Raw genomic sequence first — 26,706 nt, 5'->3', positions numbered from 1 at the left:
GCTTTCACATCCGATGTTTTTTTCTCTCACCCTCTCCCTTCCTCTCTCTAAAAATCAATCAACTATGAGGAAGAAGAAAAAAGGTCTGCTTATAGTTACATTGCAGCACAGAATGCTTACACAGGAAAATCTTCAATTAATACCAAACTAATGTAGCATAGTCAGGGAAGGGTGAAAAGAAACCTGAAATCACAAATTTCAGCTATCTTTGCTTTGAAATACAAACAAAATAAAGCAGAAGTGAGCTGCTATACAATAGAGTGCTTTCAACTATCCCTGTTCAGTATTTTAAAGGAACTCCTGTTATCACCAAAAGACTGGACATGTGGCAGAAAATTTAACAAGCATATCACATCATGCATCCTTCCTGTCCTCACCAAATTCTATTTCTAATAGTCATTAAAAAAAAAAAATTTCCTAGACCCAAAACACAAGCCTGATATCCCCCCCCCCAAAAGCGCCCCAAATCCCCAAATGAAAATTTCTTATCTACACATTTTTTTAAGTAGTTACAACTTGGTAGTTATATTTCTTTTTATTTTTTTTAAAAAATATTTTTATTTATTTCAGAGAGGAAGGGAGAGGAAGAGAGAGATAGAAACATCAATGATGAGAAAGAATCATTGATTGGCTGCCTCCTGCACGTTGGACCGAGCCCGCAACCCAGGCATGTGCCCTTGACCAGAATCGAACCTGTGACCCTTGGATTCGCAGGCCGACGCTCTATCCACTAAGCCAAACCAGCTAGAGCAAGGTAATTAAATTTCAAATTCTGAAGTTGAGGGAGAAAAATATATCAACAAATTTAAATTATGGCCAACTGGTAAAGTAATATTTATTGTGGTAACCATTATCTTCTGAAGATCCTTCAAATAAAACACAGAAGAGTCAAGAATATAGAAAATCCTAAAATTTAGGAAACTAGCTTAGAGTCTCATCTACTCTACCAGATACATTCTCAAGATAAAAAAATATATAGTATGTCTGAGTTGGAGAAAATAAAGGTACAACAAAGGTGGTACTTATTGGGTCAGAAATAGAAAAGGAAAATCATCTTTCAGGTTCACAGTACCTTTTATGCCAGTACATTATAAATAAGTCTGTACATGTCAATTATAAAAGTTCACTGACAAGTAAATGACCACTGATAATCTATCAGTAAATAGCTTTCATGTTTATACATTTGCTCTCAACATTTTGGTCTGTTTAAGAAAGCAGCCATGATTACTTTCAGCAGATCAAATTGTTTCAAGAATCAATAATACATATTGGGAACTGACCACATGCATTATGTTGAAATACTAAGACTGCTTAATTAAATAAGAGCAGTGATGACTAAATACGGATATATCCCACTCACTACTGAATGGATTAAAATTCAGTCTGCTGAGTAGTTGCAATATTGCTTCTTACATTAAACTCAGGATTGAAAGCAGCTTTTTCAAGAATTTAGGAAGTTTTAAAAAAATTTTGTAGTTAAAAGAGCATAAAAAGATAACAATTAAGTATTTATTATAGACAAGAGTGGAATTAAATGGCCAATCAAGCCATTCTACAATATTTGTGCCACTGTTACTTCAAGCAATTATCTTTCTTAAATTATTTCTATTATACAGATTTTTGACCCATGTAAAATACTAAAAGCTATAATACAGAAAAAAAGATAAAATTTTTCAGTTACAACAATTGAAACATTTTGAAAACACAAAATCCAGCAATGCAATGTGATCATATTAAGATAATAAAAGCTTACTTAAAAAAAAATTTGTCTAAAATAATGAAATTTTGCTGTAGGTTTTAGAGTAAAGTGTGGAATAAAACATAATGAATTAGTAATACAGCTAAAGTGCTTAGCACAGTGACTGGCACATAGTAAACATATTTAAGTGTTAAATACTATTATTACCTTTTTCAGCACCTGAATGTATTGTTCCTGCTATATCATGCCTAGCAATGGACATTGGCAATACTTTCCTTGTAGATATGCTTTCAGTACTAGTGGAAGCAGAAACTGTGGCACTTGCTGTTGAAATATTAGTTTTATTCTTGGACACAGCACTATCACAGTTCCTTTCATCTGAGTCCGAGTCATCCGAGTGAAGAGGATTAGTAAAACTGAGGGGTGCTCTGAATAGAGGTGAACTGTTTTGATGATCCACAAGATCATGGGTTTCGACTTGTTTTGTGGGGCTTGGTGTTAAACTCACAGTTTTCATTGTTTGACAGTGGGTATCTGAGGATATCGCTTCAGATGAATCAGGCAGGGGTAAGGTATTTTCGGGTCCATGAAATGACCACGTTACATGTCCTTCTTCATCAAGAGGCAAGCAGTCTGGCCTTGGAGGTGTGTCTGAATTCTTCTGTGATTCTTCTGGTGGGGTAACTGGAGCTTTATTTGACAGTGTTCCACTGCAGTCCACACAAGAATTCTGAGAAATATCAACTTTCAGATCCCCTGAACCCAATTCCTGTGACTTAGAGATTTTATCAATTATACAAGGTGAAGCTGATTTAATTTTAATTGCATGTCCCCTATTCAAGAGTGTGTTCCCATCAAAACTTTTTGGTCCCTCTTGGAGAGGGACCTTCTTAATTTCAAAACTTAAATTTCGCTCCAATTTTTTATCTATATGTTCAATTGATTCATTTTTCCCTGGAAGTTCTGCTGATTTATTATAATTTCTGTTGAGGTCTGTTGAATGTTGTTCTGATGAAACCACATGCAACACGGGCTTCGGATGGTATCTGTCATTGTCCTGCCACACAGTAGTGACTGTTGGAAAAGCTGAAGGGGGAGAAGGTGTCAAAATGGGTGGCACTGGGTGAGGCTCTGGTGGCTGCAGTATTTCTTCCTTAGCATCCCCTTCTACGAGGCAACTGAAAAAAAGCATGAATAAAAGGCTATTGTAAGAATGTTCATCCTTTGTAAAATAAGTTGATAGGTAACTAGTATGTAGTTAAATCTATAATATTAAGTCAGTAGAGTCTATAATTTGTATGAACAAAAAAGTATAAGTTGTCAAACTAAGAAAATTTAATGTTTAACAAGGTAATACATGTACACAATTATACCATGATTTTATATCTCTTCTTATACACATTTTTGTGTTCCCCTGCTAAATGATTTGGGTTTCTGATGGATTGGTTTTCTATGTATCATCAGTAATTCAGCCTTGTAACTTTCCTTCAGATTTGTATACCTCTCTCACCTAGTCAAGCACATAGGCATCCCTCTTAGAAACTTTGGGCCTTCTGCTTTAGTGTGGGCTACTGCCTCTCTAGGCTACCAGAGTTGAGGTTTTCTCCTGTTTCCCAGGTCCCATCCTCCTTATTCTGGGTATACTCCCTTATTTTGGCGGGTTACATCTTCCTCTAGTTGCTTAAGAACTATATTTAGGAGGCAAATTTCTTGAGGCCTTGTATATTTAAGTATTATATTTTCAAGGTTATTCATTTTTTGAAAAGGTATGTAATTCTAGATTAGAAATAATTTTCCCTCAGAATTTTTTAATTCTGATTCCTGTTCCTTTAAATGTGAACTTATTTTTTTTGACAGACCTCCTGGTTTGATTCTCTAATTTCTTCTCTCTCCGATTAAAAAAAAAATGTTTTTGTTGATTTTTAGAGAGAGAGGAAGACAGAGGGAGAGACAGCAAAATAGATGAGAGAGAAGCATCATCAATCGGCTGCCTCCTGCACGCCCCCTATTGGAGATTGCTACTGGGGATTGAGCCTGCAAATTGAACCAGTGACCTCTTGGTTCCTGGGTTAATGAGCCACACTGGCCTGGCTGATTTTCTATCTCTTTGTACTTGTTCATATTCATGGAAGATTTCCTTATTCTCTCCCAACCTTCTGTTTAATTTAATTTTTTTTGCAATATTTCCAATAGCTTATGTTTTACCATCAGTTCTTATTTCATGGTATCAGTATTTTCTAATGAATGAAAAAAAACGTAAAAATATTTATCCCCCCCCCACCCCCCGCAATCTTTATTCTATTATGTATTTTCTTCCCTTTTTCCTGCTTTTTTTGGGCTGTCTTTCATAGTAGGGGATTTGTCAAAGGTCTGATATTTCCTGCTTTGGTTCACTCTGTAAAGTGCATGATTGTCTAACCACTATGCATCTGAGGCTAATGCAGAATGGTGTTGAATATAAACTAATTGGGGAAAAAAAGTATACATTAAAAAATTAATCTATTAAATTCCACCTGAAAAAGAGAATGAAATATGAAAAATGACTAGAAGATGTGTATGTATAATGTAAGAGGGGAGGGCTTGAGGCTTAGTGATCGTCTCACTGCATGGGAACTGAACATAGCTCTTGCAATATCTATGGTAGGCCACAACCACCAATGATACCTTTCTTCTCTTGGGATGGTAGTTTTTCAAGAGAGAGATACTGTCAACACCAGAAGTAGCTACCAATATTCTGGGAGCCAAATAAAGGGTAAGAGCAAGGGAGCTGGAGAATCTCATTATTCAGCATGCAGATTCCTGTTTTCAGTAAGACACACAACCCCATCATCAATTGGACCTGATGTCCTTGAATCTAAAGCAGCGGTTCTCAACCTGTGGGTCGCGACCCCTTTGGGGGTCGAACGACCCTTTCACAGGGGTCACCTAAGACCACTGGAAAACACATATATAATTACATATTGTTTTTGTGATTAATCACTACGCTTTAATTATGTTCAATTTGTAACAATGAAATTGGGGGTCACCACAACATGAGGAACTGTATTAAAGGGTCGCGGCATTAGGAAGGTTGAGAACCACTGATCTAGAGATTCCCTGGTTCAGCCAATCCAGAGTAAATCCCTCATACTGTGTGTGCCCAGGATGTGAGAAGCAGTCATCTGTCTCTTCAATTTGATGAAAGGAATCTGGGGTTGTAAATACTCTTATAGTGACATTCAAGTACTCTTCTTGTTTTCAGTACCATCTTACACAAGAGCCTTAAGTAGGATCTCCAATTTCTGAGCCTCTCTGGGGATTTTTTGAAGAGAATCATCCTGCTTCTTATTGCTTTGCCCACCTACATCCTCCTGCACATCTCCCACTGGGGATGTGCCTGCAACCCAGGTACATGCCCCTGACCGGAATCGAACCCGGGACCTTTCAGTCCGCAGGCCGACGCTCCATCCACTGAGCCAAACCGGTTTCGGCGGCAGCAAGTTTTAACTTCCTTTGTTCTGTTAGGTCCCTTTTCATTGGTCAATGTGCTCCTCACTTCCCTATATTTTGTCAACACCTCATATAATGACATATCTGCTCCAATTTTTAAAAAAAAATCTTTACATATTTTTATATTTCTTCACCATAATTTTAGGAAGTTTAGAAAGGGACCAGAGATAAGTATTCAAACTGCCTTATTTAACCAATAATCTTAGAAATGCTTTTAGAAGTAGTCTATGCATGATGTTGACACGTACATAGTAATATATTCTTGGCTACTCACATTTTAAAAGGTTGCTTTATTAAGGTATAACTAATAAACCAAAAACTACATATTTAATGTATATAATATGATGAATTTGAACATGTGCATATACCCATGATACTATTACTGCAATCAAGGTAATAAACATATCCATCACCTCTAAAAGTTTCCTTGTATCCTTTGTGGTATTTGTGGCTACTCAAATTTGATTGATAATTATAATGACAGACTTTTTTCTTATCCTCCCTTATTTTAAGGTTGGTTGAAACAAGGCTTAGAACACTTTACAGTATTTTCATGTGCACAAAAAATGATAAGCCCAGTCACACAAAAACATGCTAAATTCTGATTTACCACTATAGTAACTAATATTCATATTTTCACTACTCTAAAGTAAAAAAGTTCCAGTGAAGAAATACAGTATGATTTGCATCATTCTTTTTATAAATATTGTTCTTGATTTCACCTGTTCTGACGAAGGCATTTTTCACTCCTCAAAAATAAAACAAAATATTCAGAATCTACTACATACTAAGCTAAGCATTATGCCAGTTCCAGAAGAAGATAAAACAATGAATATAACAGTTTGGGTCCTTATGGAGTACAGAGAAATATTGAAAAATAAGGTTAAAAAGATAGGATGAAGCTATCCTATGAAGGCCCAAAATTTCACAGTAAGAAGTTCGTACTTTATAATAAAGAAAATTTACATTTGTTTGACCACGTTTTAAAATGAGTAACACTACAACTTCTGTTTCAAATTTGTATTTTATAGGAACTTATAAAATTACTTTTCTTATAATAATTTAGGTATTAGGCATGTATAAAGCATAATCACATGAGAGATTAAATCTAACACAACAAACATGTAGTCTAAATAACCAGTTTACTTACTGCAGCCATACTGAAAATCAAAGTATACCATTTTTACTTTTTATTCATCTTATGCTCTTGTGGTTTTATTTTCAGTTAACAATTCTATATAATAAAAGCCTAATATTTTTGAGGAGTGAAAAATGCCTTCCTCAGAAGAGGTGAAATCAAGAACAATATTTATAAAAAGAATGATGCAAATCATACTGTATTTCTTCACTGGAATTTTTTACTTTAGAATTATCAAGGGAATCACTTAGAAAATTATATAATTTTCTAACCACTATGCATACACCTGAAACTAAGAAAATCTACAGAGTAATAAACTCATCTTTCCTATAATGTTATAAAACATCTTCACATAAATTCTTCAATTTGCATATAATTTTTGGCAATCATATTACCTGTATAGTATGAAGAGAAATTGTAATCTTTAGAATATTTAAAATTTTACTTGTACCACATACCAAAACATGGTTATGCTCACTGTTCTTATATATTATTAGTAGCCCGGTGCACGAAATTTGTGCACATTAAAAGGGAATTAATTGCCCTAACTGGTTTGGCTCAGTGGATAGAGCATCAGCCTGCGGACTCAAGGGTCCCAGGTTCAATTCCGATCAAGGGCATGTACCTTGGTTGCGGGCACATCCCCAGTGGGGAGTGTGCAGGAGGCAGCTGATCGATGTTTCTAACTCTCTATCCCTCTCCCTTCCTCTCTGTAAAAAATCAATAAAATATATTTCTTTTAAAAAGGGAATTAATTAGCAGAGATATTTTAATATTGCTATTTGCCCTTTCTCTACAATAGAAGTGTGAGAGATGAAAGGAAATTAGTAAAATGTATATGAAAATAATATATAAATTTATTAATAAATAAACAGTAACAAAAGGATATAAAAACGACAAAAACATATGAAAACAACAAAAACATGATATAAAAACAACAGTGATGCAAACAATGACTGATAAAGTGATTCAACTTATTCTAATATCTCCCTGTACACCACCACATTAAGAGTGAAAACACTTTCAGAGTGCTGGACTAATTTCCCTTGTGATGAAGTACTTAGAACTTTAACTGTAACATCACATGCTCTTCAAACTTGAGAGAAAGCAACATATAACTGACCATGTGCAAAAACGGGTTCAGGTAGGAATATGCCTACTTTGTCTAGAGTTTGTCCTTGTGATTTATTAATAGTCATCACAAATGCTGGCATCACGGGAAACCATGTGGAATCAATTTAAATGGGAGGCCAGTGTCAGATGGGGACAAATTAATTCTTGGAATCAGAACAACCTCTCCCTCTGCAGATCCTGTTAATACTTCAGCTTCGATAATGTTAGGTCGTAATCTTTTGATAATAAATCTGGTACCATTACAAAAACCCCATTTACTATTAAGATTTCTCAATAGCATGATGATTGCACCCACTTTCAATTTTAATTTATGACACGGCATTCCCGAAGGAGTAATACTGTTCAGAAATTCGATGGGGAAATTTTCCTGTTTCTTTGTTGTGGGGTGGGGCCACAACATTAGTAACAAAGAAACAGATTTAAAACTTTATTGTGGGGAACCGCTACAGTGTTTTGGACAGGTTCAAGCCTTGGACTGATGAGAGGGCACAGTCCTCTCTTTGACACATGCAAGTCCCAGCTTGGAGGGCAGGTCCCTCCCGGCACAATTACAGCCAACAGCTGTAGTTGTAAGCTTGAATATATGGTCCGAACACGTGGCCTCACGTGCCTGAGTGATGTAGGCTTCATAGAGTTCAGGTGCATGTAGTTGATTAGGATTGAAACCCAGGAGAATGTTGTAAACATCTTGGTCACATGCTTACTTTGCCTTGTAGCATCTGCTATAAAATAAAGGAATGGCTGTGGGCATGGTCACTGTCTCTCAGAGAAGCAGCGTCCCACCAAAACCTGGCTTTCATTCTTTTGTCTGTCTTTTCTAAGCCTTTCATCCGCCCCCACTCAGGTTTACCCCTTGCCGTGCTGGCGAGGCACACTTTAGAAAGATATGCCTCCACGCTCCCAGGACAGGTTCCTGCCTCAAACCCTGCCCTTACAGGAAACAGCTCCGGGAAACAGCTCGGGGGAGGGCGCAGCCATTCCGCTTGGTCACGGCAGTTGTGGTCGTGATGAGCACCACCCATGGTTTTTATATAAGTAGATACTACTGAAATTTTATCAAGTGAAACAAAATTTATGTAGTACAGTAATAAATTAATTGCTATACATATGCTACATCCTAAACAAAAGACTAATAAAAGTTATGAAGAAAACTTAGAAATTAGTCAGCATTTGTTATTTTAAAAAACAGTGAGTAAAATAAAAGTGTCCTTTAATAGAAAATGCGACATACAGTACCTGCGAGTCCTTGGTGGTTTTGGAGGGGGAGAATCTTGTTTGTCAGAATCTATGGAGCTGACCATATTTTCAGTGTTAATTTCATTCTGCCAAGAGAGGAAAATGCTTCATTAAAGTTAGGAAAAAAATAAGTTTCTTTCCTCATATTTCAAATAAATTGTTTCTGGGCTTTTGAAATTTTCAAATATTACCAATTTTTCCAAGTAACAAAATGGGCCTTATATATTCCATATTATAGCCTGAGGGGCTAACAAACCCGGTCCATCTCCAGTTACTGAAAAATCAATTGTGTACAGCAGCATTTCAACGTACTTCAAGTGCTACTATAAAAAGAAAACGGAAACTCCCAGGTTTCAGCACCAAAAAAAAAACAAAAAAACAAACAAACCCCAAAACCCAAAACCCAAAATAACAGATTTCCTAAGGAAATAAAGATAAAAGATATCTTTTTTAACACATCACTACGCTAGAAACTTAACATGCAGTGGGAAAAAGCCAACAACAAAATAAGGCTTATACCCTTCACCCTCCCAACCTATTGTGGACCTCTATTGCTACCTTGTACATTTATTAAACAGGTCCCAGAACTCATTTTAATCATTCCTTGTCCTACTCTCCCTCTGTCACTACATTAGTGTCCATTACTGTAGAGAGCCCTATATCACTGCAGATCAATGTTTATCTCTCTCCCTAAAATCAGTAAACATATCCTTGCGTGAAGATTAAGTAAGTCATGGGATGTAATGTACACATAACTACAATTAACGATCTGTATTGTATATCTGAAAGTTCCTAAGAGAGTAAAGTTTAAAAGTTCTTATCACAAGAGAAAAATTTTTTTAACTATGTGTGGTAACGGATGTTAACTAGACTTATTTTTGTGATCATTTCACAATATATACAAATATCAATCATTATGCTGTATACCTGAAACTAATAGTCTTATATGTAAATTATAGCACAATAAAAAATAATCTGAAAAAAATTTTCTATATGATTAAAAATGTTATTGGTTGGGGGCAAGGGGAGGTGCAAAAGGGTATAGGGAGATAAATGGTGGTGGAAACTTGATCTGGGGTGGTAAACACAGAATACAGTGTACAGATCATGTGTTGTGGAATTGTGCACTTGAAACTTGTAAAATTTTATTGACCAGTGTCACCCCAATAAATTCAATGAAAAGGAAAAAGTAATGGTTAGAATATTTTTCATTTCTATATACTAAGGACATGAGAGTTTAAAACATCTGTATTTCTGTAGTATAAAAACCTTAAACTTTGAAATTAATATTGCATTTATGGGGGAAAAATTGGTATATTTTTCAATTAAAGTTTAAAGAAAAATGCACACCTATTTAGCTTTTTGAAATATTAAATGAATCCCAAATTAGGTAAGATTATATGCAATAATATGTTAGCATTCTATTCTATATTATAAACTATTTGGCTACATTTAGCACAGGTTATAACAGGCTTTAGTTAAACTAAAGGGAAAAATGATGACAATGTATGAGGCCTAGTTGTACAATCATTCCTCTGTTAATGAAGGAAATAAGAATGAGGTCACATAAATGAATTTTTACAAATCTGATATTTTCACTTGGCTTATAAAGGAAGAATACAGTTCCTACAACTCATGGATTAATGTTAGATTATACTAACACACTGAGATCAGCATTTGATAACAAATCTCTCATTTAGAAAACCAAGAAATTTCAAACAAATAGTCTGGGAAATTGCCAAAACCATGGAAAGAGGAAAACGAAGGTTACAAATTTTGCAACTCATTTCCTCATTTTACTTCAATTATTGGAGCTAAGCTGCTTTATCATGTGATAGTTGTCTTAGGGTTAAATGATAAAAATGTAAAAAATTTTTACTAAAAAATAGCCCCCATATCTTTAAGGACAAGGTGATTATATAGGGAGGAAAGAAGAGAGCTAGTTTGAAAAACAGGCAGAAAGGAGAACAATATAAGAATATATATTTTTATCAGGTCAAAAGTTTGGATATCTGCCCGGTATGTGCTCGATGGTTGAGTTTATACCTATGAACCAGCAGGGCACGGGTTCAATTCCTGGTCAGGGCATATGCCCAGATTTAGGGCTCGATCCCTAGTAGGGGGCATGTAGGAGGCAGCCAATCAATGATTTCTCTCATCCTTGATATTTCTATCTCTCTCTCCACCTCTCCCTTCCTCTCTGAAATAACTAAAATATATATGAAAAACAAGAAAGTTTCGATATCCAATAAAAACTTTTTTACTAAAATTTACCTTTATCGTTTTCATTTTTTAATTTTCACCTGAGGAGGATATGTTGATGTTTTCTAAAATTGATTTTTAGCCCTAGCTGGTTTGGCTCAGTGGATAGAGCATTGGACTGTGGACTGAAGGGTCCTGGACAAGGTGATTATATAGGGAGGAAAGAAGAGAGCTAGTTTGAAAAACAGGCAGAAAGGAGAACAATATAAGAATATATATTTTTATCAGGTCAAAAGTTTGGATATCTGCCCGGTATGTGCTCGATGGTTGAGTTTATACCTATGAACCAGCAGGGCACGGGTTCAATTCCTGGTCAGGGCATATGCCCAGATTTAGGGCTCGATCCCTAGTAGGGGGCATGTAGGAGGCAGCCAATCAATGATTTCTCTCATCCTTGATATTTCTATCTCTCTCTCCACCTCTCCCTTCCTCTCTGAAATAACTAAAATATATATGAAAAACAAGAAAGTTTCGATATCCAATAAAAACTTTTTTACTAAAATTTACCTTTATCGTTTTCATTTTTTAATTTTCACCTGAGGAGGATATGTTGATGTTTTCTAAAATTGATTTTTAGCCCTAGCTGGTTTGGCTCAGTGGATGGAGTGTGGGCCTGTGGACTGAAGGGTCCCAGGTTCGATTCCGGTCAAGGGCATGTACCTTGGTTGCGGGCACATCCCCAGTGGGGAGTGCGCAGGAGGCAGCTGATCGATGTTTCTCTCTCATCAATGTTTCTGACTCTCTGTCCCTCTCCCTTCCTCTCTGTAAAAAATCAATAAAATATATTTTTAAAAAATTGATGTTTAGAGAGAAGGGGAGGGAGGGAAGAAGGGGAGAGAGGAAGAGAAAGAAACATCAATGTGAGACACATAGATTAGTTGCTTCATATATGCACCCAGACCCAAGATCGAATCTACAGCCTACGTATGTGCCCTAACTGGGAATCAAACCTGCAACATTTCGGTGTATGGGACAATGTTCCAAGTAACTGAGCCAGTATGATCTTTTAAAGCTAAAATAACATTGAATTAAGTCATGCCAAAAAGGGACTCAATTGTGGTCCTATAATTCTACTTTTTAAAAAACCATGTACATTCCTATATAATAAAGAGCTAATATGCAAATGGTCATCACGCCCTCAAGCCCTTGCACTGGGGGACCTGAGGCCACGCCCCCTGCCTGGGGAGATGATGCCACACCCCTGCCTGGTGGGGCTTGACAGGGGACCTGAGGCTGCGCCCCCCTGCCCGGTGGGGCTTGACGGGGGACAGGCTGCTCCTCCGCCCCCCCTGTGGGGCTTGATGGGGGTGATTTTACTAATTTTCTTTCATCTCTGACACTTCTATTATAAAGGGCAAATAGCAATATTAAAATATTTCCTCTAATTAAATCCCTTTTAATGTGCATGAATTTTGTGCACCAGGCCACTAGTATAACATTGTCATGACCAAAAACAAAATAAAATTCATGTAGAACCAACTTACAATTAGGTGGGGGTGGCAGCAAGAAGAGAGAACCGTGAAGGAAAAGGGGCTGGCTACCTTGCAGGCCCAACAAGCTCAGTAACTAAAGGTAATAGCACAGTATGGTTTTTTGTTTTTTTTTAAAAAAATATTTTATTGATTTTTTACAGAAGAGGAAGGGAGAGAGATAGTTAGAAACATCGATGAGAGAGAAACATCGATCAGCCACCTCCTGCACACTTCCCACTGGGGATGTGCTCGCAACCAAGGTACATGCATGCCCTTGACCGGAATCGAACCTGGGACCTTTCAGTCCGCAGGCTGACGCTCTATCCACTGAGCCAAACCGGCCACGGCGCACAGGAAGTTTTGATCATAAAAATTTCTAAATCAACAGGTTATAATGGGAAGTCAGGTCCTAGGTCTATGTGATAGGTTAATCTTTACCTTGAGGAGGTCCTATATATTGTTTTTGTGTATCTAAGGTAATATATTTAAAATGTCACAATATCTTCTCCTGGCCTTGAGAGATAAACACCGGTACTGGGGCAAGACACCCTTAACATTCCTCATTGTTATTTATTATCTGCGTATCTTTGTAAACTATGTATATTAAATGTTAACTATCTTGCACCCACCAATGTAAAAGAAATATGTACCTTTCCATTTTGCTTTTTATCCAATCCTAGAGATTTCCTGCTTTACTTTCCCCTGCCTCCTCCTACCACCAATGGATTTACTGTCAACTTCTTTACATCTGCTTTGATTCTACTGTATAAAATAAACTCCAAAATGGTCATTTTCCAGATTATTTTCTCAATGCATTGAAATTTTGCTTCCCAGTCTGGCCCTCAGCCTTGGCTCAAATAACCTCTTTAAGCCTTTCTTTAGGTTTGGAACTCTTTTGTTTATGGAACAATGCAGCTAATTTTTTAAAAAGTAATTTACATTTGAAACAATAAAAAATATGAATTTTGACATAAGAACTACTTTCCTAATGTATTATTTAGAATATTATGTAACTTGTATTGGAGTTATTAAATATGCATCATAGTTGAGTGTTTCAAACAGGAAGGAAAGGAGTTAAAATCAAGGTTAAATAAAAATAATAACTGTCATAGATATTCTCATGTTATATAAGACACAAAATGACAATTAAAAAGCTAAATATTACATCTTGGTAAAAGGATTTCTAAAATTAATAGGCCAACAACACCTACCACTCCATCAGCAATTTTTTGGACTCCATGAATTTCATACAGTTGTAGCTGTTTTTCAAACAATTGGGCAATAGCTCTATGAACAAGCTCATACTGCTCCTATTAGAGAGATGAAATGATAAACAAAGGAAAAACATTAAAAAACCCCAAAAGGCAAATCTAAAAATATAGTTTATAAAGTGAATTAAAAAAACTATACCTTAGTTTGTACTGCAGAATGCCTCTGTGTTCTCATTTCTTGTATTAAATTAAATACATTAAACTCCTCTGGTATTTTCTAAAACAAAGAATGTAATACATGAACTCTAAATAACTCTTCAGAAAAACACTAGAATAGTCTTCAATTTTTCATATAGACCTTATACACGTGCTGGCTAACTGAAAACATTCTGAATACCACCTACCTTGTTCAGAAACTGCTTGGCATTGTAAACTTAAGCTCACCTTGACTCTCAACAGTCAAGCTAGTGAGCCAGATACGTGAACAAAAAAAAAGAAAAAGTCCAGCCAAGCCATGACTGTAGTGCAATGGGAATAAAAATGCTGTGACTAACTCTGATTGGTGTATGGAATGAAAAGTGAAGGAAATATAATCTATCTGGAGAGTTGAGAAGCTTGATGTGGATAAAGCCTAAGACTGAAAGAAGGAGAGGTATTCAAGAGAGGAGAGAAGATAGGCTACTTGGTTGGGATCATACTATCCTATATAATAAAAGCCCAGCCACTGATTGGCTGAACGACCAGAATGAACGATTGACCAGTTGCTATGATGTGCACTGACCACCAGGGGGCATATGCCCAATACAGGAGCTGCTCCCTGGTGGTCAGTGCACTGGCATAGTGGGAGCGCTGCTCGGCGGACAGGGATGAGCAGCGTTCCCACAGCGGGCGGATCCCTGCAGGCCATGCCCTCCCACCAGTGCATGAATCTGTGCACCGGGCCTCTAATATAAACATAATAGAGTTTAAACTCATTCCACAGCCCAATGTTTCCTGGGCTAGCTATATAAGGACTGGCTAAGAGAGCTAGGAAAAATCAGATCTCTCAACTACATCCCTGGAGACTGTTTATCCTAGACAATTCTTCTGTACATTTGTAATTAGAACTACTGAAGTATGCAACCCTGGCATGAACAAACTTTATATTCAAGCAACTTTTGTAGCAAAGAAGATGGCATTCTGAAAAGAAGAGAAACTTGGTAGAGGTATAGCAATATTTTAAAACAGATAGAAAGGTAGAAACAGATTGCAGGCACATTTCTGAGGCAAAACTATTAGAAATTGGGAATCAATAAGAATATTTTGGAGTGATAAAGAAGACAGAAAAGTTAAGAACAATTCCCATTATTTACTGCCTGGGAGTCTTTGCATATATAAAAATATTTCTTTTTAATTTGTAAAAACTTATTTATGATGAGAGAGAAATAGATTTGTTGTTCCACTTATTTACGCATTCATTGGCTGAATGATGCATGTGCCCTGATCAGATATCAAATCTGAAACCTTGGCATATCAGGTGGACTCTAACCAACTGAGCCACCTGGCCAGGGCACATCAAAAGATTTTTACATCAAGTCCTAACCTATGGCCCAAGACTATATTTACGTTAAGTCAAACTGAATCAAATGGGGACTATGTTTAAAAAATACAACTTTTGAAATGATCAGGAGTTTATTTTGCTTGCTGCTATTCATCTAAATGCCTCTTCCAATTCCAATTTTAATTTCTGACTTTTATGTTAAAGTGTGATAGAATCCTATCTAAATTGTATTCACTTACAATTTTTCAATTGAGCATTAGATTAGTTTTGAGGAATACAAAAATAAAACTTAATCCCAGAGGGTTTTATCAGAAACTGTCTAAAATTTAAATATAACCTAGCAAAAGTGAAAACTGACAAAAAGGTAAGGGAAAGAAAAAGAAAGAACGGAAGGAGAAAAGAAGGAAAGAAACAAAATATTATTAATCCTATTTTATACAAGACATAGATTGACATATTCAGGGAAATCATAAAGCTATGAGGAATTAAAAGCTTTTCCCTAATGCATAGAAACCAAACATATTATAGAATCAACAAATGAACCAAATCTACGTATAATAAGGAGATTGTGTTTTTCAAATCCATAATGAGAGCTGTGTCTTATTTATCTCTATATCCTCCATATACTGTTTGAAAACAGTAGTGGTAATAATAGCAGCACTAGTAATAAAAACGAACACTAAACTGAGCATTTGCTATGTGCCACACATATAAAGAACTTTACAATGGTTAACTTAATTCTTATGAATTATTAATATTATGATTTCCATTTTTAGGTCAAGAAATTGAGGCACAATGAGATTAAGCAATTTGACCAAAATTCCACAGCTGGTCAATGACGGAACCAGAATATTAATCTGGGCAATTTGGCCAACGAGGATTCTGTATTTTGAAAAGTCAATGCAGATTTTACATCCCCAATGCAGGTATTAATTCACAGAGAACAAATGGGTGACATGTTTACCTTGCTCCCAGTGTATTATCTCAAGTAAAATGCATCATTTATACCTTTTTGCTAACCTGTATTTCATACATACCAAAGCTACTTCTAAAAAAGTAACAAAGCATATGGTGTAATTTACTGCAATTAGTCATTATATTTGAAAATCATAATAGATCAATTGGATATAATGTTACATAAAAATATTCTTACCCCAGCTTTTAATAAATTCCACGTATAATCTATGGCACAAATGGCACCTGTTCTTCCACAGCCTGCACTATGAATACAAAGTTTGAAAACACAATTTAATTTTTGTAATAAAAAAACTGTAAAATAAAAAGCATGTTAATATATTTAGAAGCAAAACATTTTTTAAGAAATTTGACAAAATTCTTCTTAGAGTACTTAAAGTACTGTATGTGCACCTTAACATTAGTATTTAGATCTTGTTTTTATTAAGTTTAAAGAACTTTCAAGAGTGACTCACAGAATACCTAGGAGCCTTTACTGTGGAAGTCTAATTCTACCTCAGAAAACCTTAGTTAACAAAATATCTTGCAGAGATAAATTCATTCCAAAAATATAAGTAGTTTGTTAAACACATAATCCAGAAAGTTCTGATAAAGTACATTATAATCAACTTAGTATGATTTTAAAAAAGCTCTTAATAATGAATAGAAATAATATTCATTTTAAATTGATACATCTGTCAATTCCACACATTTCTAAAACATTTCTAGAATTTTAGAGTCTAGAATTACAAGGGCTAAATAATATATATTTAAAACTTGATGGTTAAAAGTGTAATAAATACAGAGACATAGACAACTAGATAAATGAAACACAACAGAAAGTTCAGAAACAGATCTGAGCATATGTAAGTATTTATTACATAATGGATTCTTCAATCAAAGGGGAAAGACTAGACAACTCAATAAATGATACAGGGAAAGTTAGATAACAATGGAGAGCAAAAAGTGAATTCTTACCTCCGACCTTAATCACAAAAAAATTACAGATGAATTAAAAATAAAATGTTAAAAATATATATATAAAGTGCTAAAAAATATAGGCAAAACTTTAAGTGCTACTGTGTTAGGGAAGGACTTTCTAAGCATATCTCAATAGACATAAATCATAAATGAAGAGAGTCACAACTCTGACTACATAATTTAAAATTTATACATGGCAAATCAGGCAGAATAAAAACCATGAAAAACCACGATCAAAAGTTAACATCCTCCAATATATAAAGAATTTGTAGTGTATAATTATTAAGAGATAAATTACTACTACTATAAAATAACTGGCAATGTACACAAACAAGCAATTCACAAAAGAACATAAATGACATAAAATAAAAAAGGGAAAGCTTGCCCTTATCACAGGCATTAAAACAAAGTATTGAGGCAACTCTGGAGAAATAGGCACTCACACAAACTGGCAGTGGTAGGAATATTTCTAATTAACATCAGCTTTATGGATAACAAATTTAACAATATGTATTAAAATAATTAAAAATTTTACATCCTTTGACTTAGATATCCCACTTTTAGATCTATTTCCTGCCCTGGCCAGTATGGCTCAGTTGGTTGAGCATTGGTGCACTGAAAGTTCGCCGGTTCGGTTCCTGGTCACTGGTCGGAGTGCATACTGGAGACAACTGATTGATGTTTCTCACATCAATGTTTCTCACTTCCTTCTACCTTCCTCTCTCTCTCAAATCAATAAAAACATATCTTTTATATCTATCCTTATGAAATAATTACAGATGTGCACAAAGATTTTGCCATTGGATGTTTAAACTGTTTATAATTTCAACTACTTTGTAAAGAACTCAAAGAATTTGCTTTATCTTTTAATTTTACAATTAAGTAGGTCTTTTTTCTTTTTAACCAGTCAACTACTTGATTAAAAAGTCAACCAACCACTCAATTAACTACAGAAAAAAAATTTTTTTTTAAATCTTCACCAAGGATACACTTTTATTGATTTTTAGAGAGAGGAAGTGGGAGGTAGGGGAGATATGTGAGAGAAAAACAGTGATCGGTAGCCTCTTGTACAAGCCCTGGGGATCAAACCTACAAGTATGTGCTCTGATTGGGAATCGAACTGGGAGCTTTTTGGTGTATAGGACAATACACTAAACTGAGCCACCGGCCAGGGCCATAATAATATTTTTTAATTAATCAATTTGTTAATTGACTGTCACATCTCCATCAACAAGTCACCTTTTCTGGCCCCAAAATAAAAAAGCAGCCCTTCTACTAATGTAGGCTTTACAATCAGATCAGTTAGATAAGAAAATAACTTTAGTATTCCATTTAACTACTGAATTAATTAACCAGTAAATATCCAAGTCACTTAAAGAGATAAATTGATAGCAGTTTTATGAAGTAAGTACTATGGAAGTCTCCTAAAATAAGCTAATGTAAATTAGAGATTAAGGGAAGAAAAATTGCCTCAGGATTCAGATAGCTTTTATGATTTGGGAATCCGTATAATGACCTAATGCAAATTCAAAAATTAGGCTCCAAAATACAACATATCACCCATATTATAAGGCCACCTATATTCCAAAGTATTTAAATATTTGGAAAATTATTTTGTACCTGCAATGGATACAAATAGGCACATCTTCATGTTCTTGGTATTTCCTCATTAAGCTTATCATATCCAGAATAGAATCAAATGATGAAGGAACATCATGGTCTGGCCAGTTCACATAATGAAACTGATATAGCCTCCGAGATTCCTTCAAGAATAACAAAAATTCAATAATTATGAAAATACATTTGCAAATTTTAAAACATAAAGAAAAACTGCATATCTCACTTTACTGCCATTTTAAGATAGTTGTATGGTATTCAGTATTACATTAAAAAAACAAAGTAGGTTGCGGGTTTAATCCCCAGTTGGAGTGTGTACTGGAGGCAATCAATCTCTCTCTCTCTCTCTCTCTCTCTCTCTCTCTCTCTCTCCCCCCTTCCCCTCTCTCTAAAAACAAAAAAAATATTTAAAGAAAAATTTAAAAAACAAATTAGTGATAGTCTACATTTATTGACTATTTACCATCTACCTAGTACTTAATTGCCATATGTCATAAGAAAGGTACTGTTAATACTATTCTTATTTTATAGGTAAGAAAATTGAGATAACCTGTTTAAAATTTCATAGCAAGTGACCAATGTGGGATCTGAACTCAGGCAGTCTTACCTCCAGAGCATGCTCTTTAAACATTACACTGTATATACTATTTAATTAATCCAGAGCATTAGGTGGATGAACAATATATCATAAGCAATGTTAGAATCTACTGCAACTAGAAGACTAATAGAATATTTAAACCGAAAAAGAAAATTAGAAATGAGCCTGTTTAACCCCAAACCTACTTGTCTTCTTTCAGATGAGTCAGTATGTATGGGGGAACTCCCAACCCCTGACACTTTCAGAGGATCTGTGAGTTTTAAAATATTTTCATAGTAGTACTAATGTATTCTCTATTTGCCTTTTCACTCTCATTCTCTCATGTGTGTACAGCAGGGTCTTCCCAAGACTACTTGACTTATGATGATGTGATCACTTTGACAGCTAATAGAATATATGCTTGTGTATTCATGCTTTTAAGTTTTCTTCTGTTTAAATTTCCAATATAGTAAATATTGAAAGATATAACCCACATAAACAAAAGATCTTTAAATCTTCAATAATTTTTAAGAATGTAAGAGTTCGGCTATGAAAAAACCTTGAGAATGGTTATTCTAAGTGTTTAACTGAAAGAACACCTGCTCTGAATCCAGATTAAAACTGTATTAAAATTCAATTTCTGCCATTTACTGAGTAACTTTAGGGAAGCTAGTTAACGTGTTAAAGACTCTATATCTTCATTAATGTGCAATGGAGATAACCACTATTTGAAATGCCTGATACATTACTGAAATTTAATAAGGTACCTATCATTATCACCATAAAATTAAGAGTAACAACCAAAGTATAATAAATAACTCAACTAAAGGAACATGATTAGTCAAGTCAGAATGGGGAATAAGAGTACCAGTACCATGTTTTCTTATAAATAGCAAAGTAGGAGTTGTAAGTATGTTTACAGATGCATTAGTTGGGGAAGAATGATGAACTTCACATCAAGCTAAATTATATAATATGGTTTCAAAATTAAGCTAATAAAAATAGAGAAATTGAGGAAGAAGTCGACGAGCATTCTCTAATGTCCATCAGATTTTTTCTTTGATTTCTCCCTAGACAATTATCATTCCATATGGCTCTGAAACACTGAAGTCAAGGGCCCTTGAGTGAAAACAATATGTATCTAAATGATTACTTGGCTTTGATGTTAGTTTGTCTCTTTCTAAAATGCTATAGACTGTAAAAGTGGGTAATAATTACCTAAACAATGCTATAATATGCTATTGCAATGAATACATTTGTAGCAACGAAACTAACTATTCCAAATACAGTAAATTTAATATAGGGAGAGCTGTTCTAAGTTAGTTAAAATTTATCTTATTTTATTTATTTTACTAGAGGCCCGGTGCATGAAAATTCATGCACTAGAGGGGAGGGGGTGGGTGTCCTTTCACCTGGCCAGCCCCCTCTCACAGTCCGGGAGCCCTCAGGGGCGGGAGGCAACCTGGCGATCAGGGGAAGGTGATGCCCCCATCACATCTCTGCTGTTGCCACTGCCAGCAGCGCAAGCCTCGGGCGGCCCTGGGCGGCTGGGCAGCAGCCATATGAGGCTTGCCTGCGCCTTAGGCCGGCCCTGGGGGGCTGGGGGGCTGAGGGGACTGGGCGCCGCCATCTTTGAGGGTATGGCAGTCAATTAGCATATTCCCTCCTTATTGGCTATAGGTGCCGCCATCTTTGCAATGGTGTGAGGGTCAATTAGCATATTCCCTCCTTATTGGCTATAGGTGCCGCCATCTTTGCAATGGTGTGAGGGTCAATTAGCATATTCCCTCCTTATTGGCTATAGGTGCCGCCATCTTTGCAATGGTGTGAGGGTCAATTAGCATATTCCCTCTTTATTAGATAGGATTATTATTTATATTACATTACTATCTAACTTTATAAGCATAAAGCTCAAGATACTAAATAAAACATTACTCTGATTTTCTTCATTATTGTACATAACTAAAAGGTTTTTTAAGTCTCCTTAACTATGTAAGATATATTTTATGCCTTCTCTTTAAAAATTATCCTTAGAGTCCTGGCCGGTGTGGCTCAGTGGGTTAGGTGTCATCCCATGCACTGAAAGACTGCTGGTTTGATTCCCAGTCAGGGCACATGCCCAGGTTGCTGGCTAGATACCCAGTAGGGGACGTGCAGGAGACAGATTGATGTTTCACTCTCACATCGATGTTACTCTCTCCCTTTTTCCTCTCTCTCTAAAAAGCAATACAATAATCTTTTAAAAAGTTATCCTTAGAAATTATCTCTAAATGAAAAATACTTACATTCTGGAATTCAAGTAAGAGTGTCCTAATGAAGTAGTCTGGTCTTGCTTGTTCAGCTTCCTAAATAAAGGGGGAAACACTTGTGAGTCAGTAACATTAAAACATATACAGTAATCACCAAAACAAATAAGAAACTCGTAAAGTCTACACTCTAAAATTAACAATTACTTGGTGTACCTAGTAATTACAAAAATAATCATTCTAAAAGCCATGAACTTAAGCTTTATATATATATATATTTTCCCATTCAACAAAAGGGAAACTTTATTGAGGCCTCAGGGCCATGGGATTGAGGCAGAAGGCCACTATGTGGGCTGAAGAGGTGGCAGAGGGGCCTCATTTAACCTTCTTGGGGCACAAGTTGTTGGTGTGGCTGCACTTCTTCTGGCAGTTGACAGTGCAGGGGGGCAGGCAAGTGTAACAAGTCACAACTGTACTTCTGAGTGAGCTAGCATAGAGACGACTTAATTGCTGCCACCCCACAGACAAAGCACCAAGCCAGGGTGGACTCTTTCTGGATACTGAAGTCTGAGGGAGTGCAGCCATCCTCCAGCTATTTGCCCGCAAAAAATCAGACGCTGCTGGTCAGGCGGGGTGCCCTCCTTGTCTTGGATTTTACTTTGGTATTCTCAAAGGTGTCACTGGGCTCAACCTCAAAGGTGATGGTCTTGCCAGTCAGGGTTTTCACAAAGATCTGCAACTCTGCGTCTGCTGAGGATGCTATTCCACCGCATAGTTGAAGAGAAAGAGGGTGGTGTATATATACTTTTAAATAGAAGTATCTGTTAACTAATTCCTTAGCTAAAACTCTATCTTCCAGTAAAAGTAACAAACATCACCAGAATCATGTAATAGAAATAACACAAACAAAATGTCACTTCTTAGTACCTACTACCACCTACAACCATTACATCTTTCCATAAAGCTTTCCTTTCCCTACTTAACACTCAACTCTGTTAACTGGATCCAACTATAGAAGGAAGGATACGCTCAGAAATTGCCAAATTGTTATTCTGATTAAGGATAACATTACCACTTTAAAAGTCTTTTACTACCATTTGTCAAAGTATTAGAATAAACCCTCTATGTCAGTTTGTCCCTAAGCAAACTATGCTTTATTTCAGTAGTTAAAACCATAGGCAATGACTGTCAAGAGCAACATATTGTTTTATGGATAAAAAACAATCCAATATTATTCTGCTTTAATTTTTAAAGTCATCCTAATTTACTTTGAACTTTTCAAATAACATTAAGGGAGAAGTATTTTTGTTTATTTTCATCTAAAATAAGTACGAATAAAAACACTGGCCCAAGACTTAATTTTTTTCTTGCCTGTAAAGCTAGTAAATATTTTTGGCTTTGCAGGCCATAAAATCTCTGTCTACTCAACTTTGCTATTGTGATAGGCAAATATGTACATTAATGGGCCTGGTTGTACTCCAACAAAACTTTGTTTACTAATCAGGTAGTGGTTAGATTTACCCATGGACGGTGTGCTAACATCTGGTCTAAGTGGATTACATACAGCAACTATGATCCGTGACTGAGCTCCTGCTAGCCACTCCTCTCACTTCCACCGACTCTTTACCCTCCTCCTTCCCAAACCAAGAGAGCTCCTGATACTGTCCTTCCTTAGTCTCAAACTCTGTCAAATAATCAAGTCACTTACTATGGTTACTTTCATCAACTTGTTTCTAAATTTTATTTTTGTTTACATCAGTGATAACAAATCCTAAGTTGTATGAAACAATCACAAGACAAATTACCTTCCTTTAAAAAAAATTTTTTTTAATTGATTTCAGAAAGAGAAAGGGGGAGGTAGAGTGATACGAACATCAATGATGAGAATCATTGATTGGCTGCCTCCTGCACAACCAACACTGGGGACTGAGCTTGCAACCCAGGCATCTGCTTTGATTAGGAAGCGAACTGTGACTGCCTGGTTCATAGGTTGATGCTCAACCACTGACCCACACCAGCCAGGCCAAATTATCTTGCATCTTCTAAGAAAAAATTTGTTTCTTCAGCAAGAATCAATCCCAATGCTGACAAATCAAACCAGCTGTTACTAACCAAATCAAACCTCATTAAGGACTTTGTAATTATTTTTAGTTCAATTGAAAAATTACCCAAAAACTCATCTTTTTTTTCAAATTATAAACTATGTTGAAAATTTTAAAGTTGTTTTGCTGTTGAATGTTAAGCACTATGTATTTTCACCTGAATTTTAACACTGAGTACAGTTATTACATTAAAATTTGCAAATGTTCAACGCAACCACACTGCACAGTACTGGACTGTCAGGGAGTTAATATTGTAGAATACTTCCTGGGCTGGCAAGGGGGGATGTGTTCCCTCATAGAAGTAGAGAATATGGTATGTATTGATTTTTATTAATTTCAAATAATATGAAATGCAGTATGATTTTAAAAAATGCTTATATTTAACACAACAAACAGTTCATTCTAACCAGGACTTTAGAGTATTGACTTCATATTAATTCCAGGCAGTTAACTCTGAGTTATAGTTAACATTACAAAACCACACTGTATTTATAAAGGAGACTGTAACATAAGTTGAGTCCTTTCTATATCAATGTAGGAAGCACTAAGCTTTGGGTATGCATCAGAGGAATTCACAAGTTATAAGTACAAATAAATCATAAAATTATGGACTTCTTGAACTCACCAATTACAAGTAAAATCATAGAAATTGTTTATCATTGAACCATGAAAAACAAAGTAAAAAGCAAGCAATTCTGAAATGGGGAATGTGATAGTTAATTTTATGTGTCAACTTGACTGGACCATTGAGTGATTAATATCAAATGTTTGACATTTGATCAAAATTATTCTTGGTGTTTCTGTGAGGGTGTTTTTGGGTGAGATTAATATTTAGATCAGTGGACTTTACGTACAGCAGATTGCCCGCTATAATATGGGTGGCCCTTACCTAATTAGTCAAGGCCTAAATAGAACAAAAGGAGCAGACTCCCCCCCCAAGTAAGAGAGAATTCTCCAACAGACTGCTTTCATCTGCAGTATCAGTTCTTCCTGGTTCTACAACAGACTGTCTGAACCAAAACTGAACAACAGCTCTCCTGGGTATCCAGTTTCCTCACCCACCACCCTGCAGATTTTGGACCTGCCAGCCTCCATGATAATGTGAGCCAATTCCAAATAATAAATCTCTTTCCTTTTATAGCAGTGATGGCGAACCTTTTGAGCTCGGCGTGTCAGCATTTTGAAAAACCCTAACTTAACTCTGGTGCCGTGTCCATATAGAAATATATCTCTTGGCCATCTGCATGTCCACTTTGAAGAAGTGTCTGTTTAGGTCCTTTGATGATTTTTTTTTTTAATGTGCCTCAGTCATGAAACAGCTCTGGCCACCGACACAGGCATCAAGCTAGGATGAACTAAGGACTGTACATCTGCTTTGCCCCTGAATGATATAAGAGCAACACCACCAATCAGGTGTCTCCTTGCCCATTGCCAGGGGGTAAAGGATGTATATTTTTGATATTTATTTTATATATTTAAATGCCATTTAACAAAGAAAAATCAACCAAAAAAATGAGTTCGCGTGTCACCTCTGACACGCGTGTCATAGGTTCGCCATCACTGTTTTATAGATACACATGATATTGGTTCTCTTTCTCCAGAAAACTCTGACTAATATAGGTAAGTTACTGAACTTCCATGTTTGCTCAATCCTGGATCTTTCGAATTGAGTAAATAAGAAAATACACTTCCTTTAGGTTATTAAAAAAGGTGCCATCATGTGTAACCCAAAGCAAATTATTGTTACTATTTTAAAGCTCGCTTATATTTTACTAATTTTTTCTTCATGTTTTGTTTTTAAATTCATTTTCTCAGATTTCTGTTATGTTATTTTTAGGACTTCAATTTAATTCATTTCCAAAGCTCATTAAATAGTTACATATTTTAAGTTTCTTATCAAATTGTCTGCCACAAAGATCAAACTTTATGTCTCGTATGGCAATTCTTAAACCTATCTTTGTATGTAATTAGAACATTCTGGAGAGAGTATCAGATATGAAAAATTAACATGATAAACTACATGTCAGTCATCAAGGGTTTCAAATAGATCACCCAGGTGACAGCTATTCCATTTACTCATATATAAACACTTACTATCAACTTTGATACTCAAAGACTAACAGAGAATTAACATAAGGTACAAGTAATTTATATATTTATGAAGTCATTCCAAAAACTTCTAAATTTTAAAGCAATATAAAAATGATATTAATATTTGCTTAGTATAATTAAGTGTAGATTTACAATGGAAACACTGAGTGTGTGATTTATATAAAACTGGGTTTGTACCATATTATAATTTAATTATTCATCAGTCTAGCATGCCAATTTTCTGATTAAAGTAACATACATATAAACAGGTACTTACACAAGAAATTTTAAATGGTGCAAATGTTATAGGGTCTTCTTCATACAAAGGCCAATAGCGCTCACACTTTTTCTGTTGTCAAAAAAAAACAAAACACAAAAATAAAAGTTAGTAAGTAATCCATGACATAGTTTTTCTTGAACTTTTATTAATATTTTGTGCGCAGGTGTTTAGCTTGTCGTTCCTTCCCAGAAAACAGAAAAATTGCCAGCAGTAGGCAAGGAGCTGAGACAATGCATACTTGTCCAATTGTTCTTTTTTATTATTATCATTAAATATACTTTTTATTGATTTCAGAGAGAGAGAGAAACATAGAAACATCAATGATGAAAATCATTGATTAGATGCCTCCCGCACACCCCACACTGGGGATCAAGCCCGCAACCTGGGCATGTGCTCCCTATCAGAATTGAACCCGGGACCCCTCATTCCACAGGCCAACGCTCCATCTACTGAGCCAAACCAGCCAGGGCCCAATTGTTCTTAAAAATGAGTTACTGTGGGAGAAACCAAGATGGCGGCATAGGTAAACACCGGAAATTGCTGCCTCGCACAACCACTTCAAAAATACAACTAAAAGACAAAAAAAAACATCATCCAGAACCACAGGAAGGCTGGCTGAGTGGAAATTCTACAACTAGAAGGAAAGAGAAAAGCACACTGAGACTCAGAGGAGGTGC

The 26,706-nt window shown here is 35.8% G+C and overlaps 1 protein-coding gene across 10 annotated transcripts in view; it reads right to left on the bottom strand.

Moving 5' to 3' along the window:
* Positions 1 to 26,706, bottom strand: part of PTPN12 (protein tyrosine phosphatase, non-receptor type 12) — a 51,016-nt gene that overhangs the window by 7,336 nt on the left and 16,974 nt on the right. For all 10 annotated transcript variants that reach the window (XM_005862909.2, XM_014536975.1, XM_014536967.1 and 7 more), the window contains 8 exons: positions 26,027 to 26,098; positions 21,596 to 21,655; positions 18,737 to 18,879; positions 16,335 to 16,401; positions 13,841 to 13,918; positions 13,642 to 13,740; positions 8,697 to 8,782; positions 1,907 to 2,877 (listed from right to left, as the gene is read on the bottom strand). In XM_005862909.2, the coding sequence (XP_005862971.1) occupies positions 1,907 to 2,877; positions 8,697 to 8,782; positions 13,642 to 13,740; positions 13,841 to 13,918; positions 16,335 to 16,401; positions 18,737 to 18,879; positions 21,596 to 21,655; positions 26,027 to 26,098 (1,576 nt within the window). The remainder of the gene's footprint in view (positions 1 to 1,906; positions 2,878 to 8,696; positions 8,783 to 13,641; positions 13,741 to 13,840; positions 13,919 to 16,334; positions 16,402 to 18,736; positions 18,880 to 21,595; positions 21,656 to 26,026; positions 26,099 to 26,706) is intronic.

Source organism: Myotis brandtii, unplaced genomic scaffold, assembly GCF_000412655.1.
Source record: "Myotis brandtii unplaced genomic scaffold, ASM41265v1 scaffold17, whole genome shotgun sequence".
Lineage (NCBI taxonomy): Eukaryota > Metazoa > Chordata > Mammalia > Chiroptera > Vespertilionidae > Myotis > Myotis brandtii.
Note: the sequence above shows the minus strand (reverse complement) of the source record. Positions and strands in the feature narration are given on the sequence as shown.